The sequence below is a fragment of the Triturus cristatus genome, chromosome 3_1, assembly GCF_964204655.1.
Source record: "Triturus cristatus chromosome 3_1, aTriCri1.1, whole genome shotgun sequence".
Lineage (NCBI taxonomy): Eukaryota > Metazoa > Chordata > Amphibia > Caudata > Salamandridae > Triturus > Triturus cristatus.
The window spans coordinates 334,661,641-334,670,395 of NC_140583.1; the positions used below are offsets into that span (position 1 = coordinate 334,661,641).

The window sequence follows — 8,755 nt, forward strand, 5'->3', positions numbered from 1 at the left end:
CTATCCCCTGTTGGTTCTCAGAGCAAAGAGTTTCTAAGTCCCAAGTTTCAGTAAATGTTAGGAAGAGCACACTTTGACACCAGGTAAGGGTCCAGGAACTTGGGGACAGTACACACTTCAGCAAAGTCCAGCAGCAGGGTCCGGGGGCAGGTCTAGTTGGAACTGGTCAGCTGGGGAGTTGCAGGAGCAGCCTCTGGAAGACTGATGTGTCCTTGTACTTCAAACAGGAGGTCAGCCAATTGTCCCTTGGAGTCACTTCTGGGATCAAGGCAAGTAGGTTCAATCTTCCTTCAGGATTCAGACAGTGAGGCAGACCTCCTTCTGATCTTCACAGGACCAGGAGTGTTCTGAGGAAGGTTATGGCCTTGCCACATTTCTGCTCAGTTCCAGCCTGTGGGTGGGGTAAAATCCTGGTCACGCCCTAATAAATAGAGTAAAAGTTCCCAGGAGTGACCCTTAGCACTTCTGCAGCATTTCCTGTGTTTTACTGTAATATTGTAAATGATCCCACAGTATCCCTTACTACCTAAACCCAACATCGCAGAACCCTTCTTCCCCTAGTCAGAACTCCCTGTGACCACACAGAGGCATTGCTAGGATAATGGGCAAACCTTTGTGGTAACTCCAAACTAGTTTTTGGGTATCTCCCCAACAAACTGGGTTTGAAGTCAAGCTCACTAGGCAGACAAAGGGAGACAGACCTAGGTGTGAGCTATATCGGCCAATGACAATGTAGGTTCCTTCTGAAGCTCAAGAAGGGGCTGGGCACAACTGCCCCCAACCCTGGCCATACTGTTCAAGGGGAAAAGCACCTCTCTACACCCAATCCTTTTGCCCAGTGTTTGGTAGTAATTCACATCTCCCCAAAGGGGAGCATTCAGCAGTCAGGTAACAATTCTAAAATAATCATTTTTTTAAATAGTAATATAAAATCCACTTTTACCATTAAGCTGAATTTTAAATTATTAATAAAATAAGTCCTTGATTAATTTGTCCACCTGCTCCCAAACCAAAATTGTTCTTATAATGTAACCCAGTGTTTCCCTATGGGAGACCCAGCCTTGCTATAGTGAAAATATGGATATTTTTCAGTGCCAGGAGATGTAAAACTTTAAATATACATGACCTAGTTTTTAAATACCACGCACCTTGACCTCTGGGCATTTAGGGCCTCACTTAGGGGTTACATGTAAATGTTAAAAGGGAAACGCTTATTTCGCCAGATTGAAATTGCCAGGGTACATCTGCAGACCTGTGGACGTTTTACAGTGCTACTTTAGTGGGTGACATTATGAGTGCTGAAGTCCACTAGTAGCATCCAATTTACAGGCCCTGGGTATGTGTCATACCATATACTAGGGACTTAAAAGTAAACTGAATGTGCCAACTAGGTGTATGGCAATTTTATTACATTGAAAAGTGAGAGTACAAACACTTTACTATTGGCTAGAAGGAGTAAAGTGCATAGAGTCCTATGGCCAATATGGTCTATGGCCAAGGATCAACTACAGATGGCGAAACTTTGGTGGGATACTACACAAAATATGGTAATTTCTAACATATGTTTTATGAAAGGTACGTAATGCGTAATGCATATCAAATGATTTGCATTAACAAATGGAACATTCACAAGTCTATGGGGTAGATTTCCTAAAACCCATGCAGTTCAGCGCAGCAACCAAAGTTGCTGTGCTGCATTGTGTGAGAAGGGAAGAGAGAAATACAGCACCATATCTGCCAAGATACAGTGCCATGCTGTATTCTCCTTAGTGCATCATGTCTAGCATAGGTTTGAACTGGAAGGATAACCTTCCGGTACAAAATACTATGCTTAGACAAACTCAAAAACTTTTTCCACTATGGATATCAGCTGTACAGTTCATGAGAGGCTGGAAAAGTTTGGGGGAATAAATACATTTCTCCTTTTCAAACCTACCACAAAGAGGAGGAGGTTTGGTGCAAAGCCTTGTCTACTGCTGTTAGCAGATAGTGCTTTGCGTCAAAAACCATGGATGGTCGCATGGGGATCTCCATATACCTCCCATGGAAGTCCCCCCGGATACAAAGTAATACAAAACAGCATAAAGGCTGTGGAAGCAAAAATGTTCCCCAAAATGTATCTCCACCAGAGTTCCCACATTTACTGGGTAAGAGACGGTGTTAAACTTCAAATTCAATGTGTTCCTGCCTGAAGGCACCTCCCAAAATATAGGAAATAAGAAATACAATTCATTAAGTAAATAATATGGATTGTATAAGTCCAATCAATAACTTAGTTTTAGATCAATGAAAAGTTAAAAGGATTTAATTATGGAAATAAAAAATAAAGCAATACAGAGTCAATTCCATGAAGGCTCTCAATGCACAGTTATAAAAAAAAAGCAAGAATCTGAAATTATTCTAAGAAATCAGGAAAGAAATGGACAGCATCCCTTGTAGACAGGAAAGTCTTCTGGCTTACTCCCAGAATTGAGGGCTACTACGCATTATTTTCACTTATTACATAGCAGAAACCACAGAGTCACTTCTGTGTAAGCAAATGTAACATTCCATCAGCAATTCAGCGCACATGAAAAATAAATATTACATTTCCTTAACCCTATGCGTAAACCCACTACACGAATAATTGTTCAGCACCCTCTATGCTAATGTTGTCTGAAGAAGCTAGAACTAACTAGATAAATGAACAATAACGTATTATGCAAATGATTAGGCTACTGTGAACCAAAGGAAGGACCTTACGATGTTTCAAGTTGTGACTGAAAGTTCATCAAGAGCAGGACAATAGTAACAGTGGAAATAATCCAGTACATCTCAGTTTGACTGCATGCTGCAGACTTTACAAGGAGAGAATGTGGATGGAGGGAAGAAACATGAGTGACAGAAATGACTTCAATCTTGAACAAGACGCCATTTCTATAAGTATGTACCTGTGAAATCGAGTGTGAAAATGCATTCTGCTCATTGTTTATATTATAAATTCTTTAAAAAAAAACTCACAAAGCCATCTTTCCAGGAAAGCAAATCCAAAATAAACATTCTGTGTCAGTTTGAGTCACAATTTTAGCATAAACCCAGTGCCAAGGCACGTTTCATTCCTTTGTTTGTTTTGTTTCATTTTGGTTTATTCCACCCATATTACTAATCCGTAGTGAACTCATTGTTTACAAGTCTTATCTTAGTTTTTTGCATGGTTTACACCATGGTAACAGGCACAGAGCACTTTAGGTCACCAAAACCTACTGTTTCAGTACTGCCACACTGTGACCTACATGTCCCTCGCTTCTTCTTTAGATGTTGAATGTTCCCTTGATGAAGGGCTTCCCTAAGCCCAAAATGCATTGGGATCAATGATCCGTCAACAACTCGGGAGTTGAAGAAAAAAATTCTTGGCGTCATAAACAGAACTTTGTAAATCAAACTTAAGACATCGGTACCATTGCTAAGAAGAATTTATGATAATACAATAAATTCTAATCAATGAGAATGGACAAAAATTGTTTTAATTGCGAACCAAGTTGGATCACGCCATTTTAATTGGAAACCTCTCAGTGCACTCTGGGGACTCCACCCGTAGGGTGGTGCTTCAGCAAGTAAATCTACTCCCACATTATGAAAATCAAGCCACAAACACACAACACACTGAAATATAGATCATAACACACTCGCAGAAATTAATCGAATGTTTGCCCTTCTGCTCTCATGGTAGCAAACGAAGTGCTGCAGTATAAAGCTCAAACAATGTCCAATAATAGAAATGCACACTCCACAAATTCACCAAAATTCACCCATTTGCATGTACCTATTACTTTCTTCTCAGTGAATATGCTGTCAACACTATATGCTGGTACTTGTACTTTTAGAGGCATATTTACGACCCCCTTGCGCCGCTATACAGCACTTTTTGTGATGCTCTGGTGGTGCAAATTACAAATTCATATGTATGAGGCCACACAAAGCCACTATTTGCGGCTTTGAATGGCTTCATGTATATGTAGTAAAGCAAAGCAGTGCAAATTGATGCATTTCCTTACCCTGCGGACTAGAGGCATTCCATGGGAGTTGCGGTGGGCTTTCCCAAGCAACACCCACGGATTTTGACACTGCCCACGTTCACAAGCTCATGTAAACCCAAGGAAGTGCTAAATCTTTAAGCATCCCGAGGTGAGGCGTAACAAGGAGAAATTTCTCCTAGATTTTTCCTCTTTCTCTGTGTGCTGCATACAATCTTAAGAGGAAAATGCCTCTTAAGATTGTTACCCTTCCTGCACAAAAACAATCCTGCCAACAACACAGGTACCCTTGCACCCTGGTGCCAGTTATTGCATAAATACAGTGCATTCCTTCTCTTTCACTTTGGCATAGGGCAGCGCAGCAAGATGACTTGCATCGCAGCCCTACGCCAAATACCCATAAATGAGGGCCTTAGTCTGTTTATCTCATAGTGGTGCACGGTGAATGTGATTCTTTATGTGGGCATAGAAAAGAAACTATTAAACAGTTCTCTTACTGCAGCCCTCTGCACGGCCTCTCTGAGTACTCTGTAGACTGAGAGAATTAAGTACTTGATTGAAATCTTTGTTGGTCAATAAACCATTTTCTTCATCCTCTCCGAATACTCTGTAGACTGAGGGAATTAAGTACTTGATTGAAATCTTTGTTGGTCAATAAAACATTTTCTTAATCTACAAGCACAGTGAAGACCCCATAATTAAAATAAAATTGTAAATGAATAAACGGCACACTTTAAGAAGCATCTGGATCAAAAACATTGATTGGGTTACATGGCTACCAGTAGTTGGACGTTTCTGTATTTGCATATTAAACCAACCAGTGTCGACTTTAGGACGGTGCAAGCAGTTAAGCCGCACTTGGCGCTGACCTCAGAGGTGCTGTGTTTAGAAATAACTTATGGTTTCAAAAGCACCTGCTGCAGAGTTCCTTGTGCATCCGGCAGATTTCGGTCAGCAATATCAATGTCAAGCTTACTTTGGTGGTTAATGTTCCTGCTAAAGAGAGCTCAGTGTTTTGCCTAGTGCAGTTTGACTCACTATAAAGTAGCGCAGAGGGTTAATCTGCCTGCTACAAAGAAAGAGTACCATACACATCACAGAACTGTATTTTAGGTGGAAAGCTCAGTGGGTTATTTTTTTTTGTCACAAAGATCTTTTTATTACAGCAGTTCACAAGCTGCAATCCTAATATCGAAAAGTGACGTATGAACTGCCATCAAAGAGCTGCATGCAAACTGCCAATATAGGCTAGGGTGTTATGTCATTTCCACAGTCTTTCATTATATATCCCAAATGTTCCTAAAAAGGTTTCAATTGGGTACATATACATTCTTATTAGTAAAGCCAACCCGAACCAGAGCTTTAAAACAAGGAGCAGATACCAGTGTGCATCAGTGGCACTGTCAGGCTGTGCCCCAGTGTGCACTGGTGCAAAGACTGTGCTCAGTAGCTGACACTGGGAGGTCACTGCAAGTGTGGCGGGTAAGAGGAGTTGGAGGAGTTTGCCGCTGTTGGTAGCAGTCTCAGAGATGAGGAAAGGAGATGCAGAGGGAGGCAACCATGGTGGACTATTTATTTTTAAAAGGAAAAAGTATAAACATCCACAAAATGCCATGGGCTGGATCCAAAATTTGGGGTACAAACTAGCTAGCCAATGCTTAATGGGGGTGTGCTCTGACAAGCCAATGGCTGAAAGCAGCTGATCCAAAAACCTCTTCAGTATATATATTTAGTGTGTACTGGGCTTTGTTTTTTCAGCTAATCACCGACACAATCTTGGGGCTGTGTTGTGCTATGAAACAGTTTAGAAGAGCTACGTTTTGATAGGTTCACAATTTTTGCAATTGTGTGAAGTTTTCTGGTTTAAGCTCCCATTCATCCGTACAAAATTGTCAAAAAGTCTACATTTTTACCTTAATTTGGGGAGCAGTGTAAACTACAAAACTATGTGAAGTTCTGAAATGTTCTAGAGAATTTCCACAATGGTACAAGAAATAAAAATGTGCATTATCACGGAAAACAAGTATTACTGTTTTCCAACTCACGGGTACATTTTTTTTTTTAAAGATTTCAGTAGTATGAAAGGCTAATCTGCAAATTTGACTCAGCTGTCTGCATCAGAGCTCTAATCCAATATGCCAGTTTCCTGGGTATCGAACAAATGAATGGTCTAATTTGCATCCACAGGGAAAAAAAGTGTATTGGTTTGATACTGTGAGCAATCGCTCATATAAAAAAAAAAGCACGTTGAAAGGACAGAAGCCACTTGAGTTATTACAATCACACATTACTGATGAACGAGTTCTACATGTTCTGAGGGCGAAGCTTACATTCTGGTACTTGTATTATTCCTGTTCTATGTGTGTGAGGGAACCAACCATTTGTTGCTTCTCAAGGTTCTGCCACCTACCTTTTACCCATTTATGTGTTTGGAAAGCTTGCATCCACTACTACTAGGTACGCAGTATTCTACATTGTGTTAGCGAATCTTGGAATAAACCATTTCATTTAAGAAAATCTAAAATAATTGACATAGACTTCGTTTTAAACATGATGCGAAGACAAGAGTGAACACTTGCAAATTAAGTAAAGCGTTTCCTTTTAGTTTGGCTATGAAGCAATAGTCACAGTTTTCGAAATGGATTAGAACATTTTGTAAAGTTTTTAAAAATAGCTGCCAAATGGAGCCATGATATGTATAACACCTCGTTGAGTAGGTGTTTGAAGCATAAGGAAAGTTTGTGACACCATGTAGGATTGCACCAACTCACTATTTCTCTATGTAGAACTCGTTCACTAAATATATATTTCTGTGTTTCTTTTTTCCCCTTTGGAATTCAACAGTTGTGAAACATAAAGATGTTAATTTCTCACAGTGTAGACCGTACTGTTAAGTCCTTGGTTCTCTCTCTCTTCTTCGTCCATGTCCAGAACTTTCCAACCACGATGCCGGAATCCTCTCTTCTGAGTGTCGAACTGTCGACTTTTCAGAGGCACAGCCTGCATAGTCTCTCTTCTCTGTTTTTTGGTGCACCCCTTCCCCTTCCTCGGCCATCTCCAGTCTCTCTTCTATCGTCTATCTGTACTGCCTCCCTCTTTCCTGTTATTAGTCCTTCTTTTCTGTCTTTGCCAGTTCATAAAATTTACCCATTCCTCGTTAAGTTTTCGTTTTCTTATGTTTCCTGTGCACCTGAACTGGGAATTTGTCGTGGTACCCCAGGTAAGTGTATCGCCCCCTTTTCGAACAGCCCCCCTCACATAACTTATTCCAATCGAGAAGAAAAAAGGGAAATCTAAGTAAAAAAATAAATAAATAAAAATTCCTATTTAAACACATATTTCCCATTCTGTGTTTGACCTGCAATCTACAAGGCTGTGATGATTAGAACCATCTGAATATTCTTGCATGATTCCCCTAGTTGTGAGAGGAGCATGAACAAACTTCCTTTCTTTTAAATCAGTGCTTCCCGAACTTTTTAGTTTTTACCCATTTTTAAAACCACAATAGCTTTAACTGACATATAAGCAGGGGGTGATTTTTTACTGTAATAGGAGACATGTTTTTCAACATTCTGTAAATTTACAAAAATAACATATTATTTATAATTTTTTGCTTTCCTCTTCAACAGCAATTGTTTATAAGTGTCACGACCTCGACCACACCCTTCAATATGTCTGTATTTGACTGTCGCCAAGATATTGATCTACCCATAAAGCTGGCAGATTGTTAAACTGCACAGCAGCTGGAACACCTTTATGAGTGGGGTGCTGACCTTTGGCATCTGTTTACTAAAATCACAAAGCTTCAGAAAAATATTGATACCAGAGATATTAGCACATTTGAAAACTCCTGCAGCAGAGTATGGGGCAAGACATCATATTCATTTTTTGATAAAAGCAGGGCCTATGGTGCATTCTGGACTCTCTTTCTCTTTCTCTCTCTCTCTCTCTCTCTCTCTCTCTCGCCATACCCACACAACCTTCAAAAATTCTAAAGCTTTAGTTATAACTTTCATTTAGAACTTATCCACCACCTTCAAATGATTATAAGTAGCAGACCTCATTACCCACTCTTTTCAGCTCGCTAACCAGACAACACTAACTGCGGTGGCATACAATGAGTTGTGTACTGTATCATATAGCGGACTAGAATATTGTAAAGTAGAGTGTTGTACAGTGGCATACAGTATAGTACAGTGGAGTTAAGGGGTATAGACAGGAGTAAAGTGTCGGAGAGTGGCATACAATGTAGTAGAGTGTTGTAGAGTGGAGTTGCTTAGAGTAGTGTGTGAAACACGAGCTGGATTGTTGCATAGTAACGTAGAGTGAGGTAAAGTCTCGTACAGTGGAATACTGTCAAGTGGATTGGTATAACATAGTGTAGACTAAAATACAATAGAGTGTATTGGTGTGTCGCACATTAGAGTGGCATGGAGGTGAGTGTACTGGCGTAGCGTAGGTAGTAAACAGTTATAAATTGGAGTGGGGTTTGGTACAGTAGAGTGGAGTTCTATGTTGTTCTATGTTGTATACAAAAGTGTAATATAGTGGAATAGAGTGTTGTACATTGGAGTTGTACGAACATAGAGTGGAGTAGAGAGTTGAACAGATAAGCGTACAGTAGAGTAGCGTAGATTGGAATATTATATAGTGGAGTAGCGTAGAGTGGAGTAGCGTAGAGTGGAGCGGTGTAATGTGGAGTAGCACACAGTAGAATAGTGTGGAGCGGATACAGTAGAGTG

The 8,755-nt window shown here is 40.2% G+C and overlaps 1 protein-coding gene across 1 annotated transcript in view; it reads right to left on the bottom strand.

Moving 5' to 3' along the window:
* The window catches only part of SEC11A (SEC11 homolog A, signal peptidase complex subunit), a 436,958-nt gene extending 429,908 nt beyond the window's left edge, over nt 1-7,050 (bottom strand). The window contains exon 1 of the mRNA XM_085644052.1: nt 6,888-7,050. Within this exon, the coding sequence (XP_085500178.1) occupies nt 6,888-7,019 (132 nt within the window). The 5' untranslated portion in view covers nt 7,020-7,050. The remainder of the gene's footprint in view (nt 1-6,887) is intronic.
* Nucleotides 7,051-8,755: the final 1,705 nt, after the last annotated feature.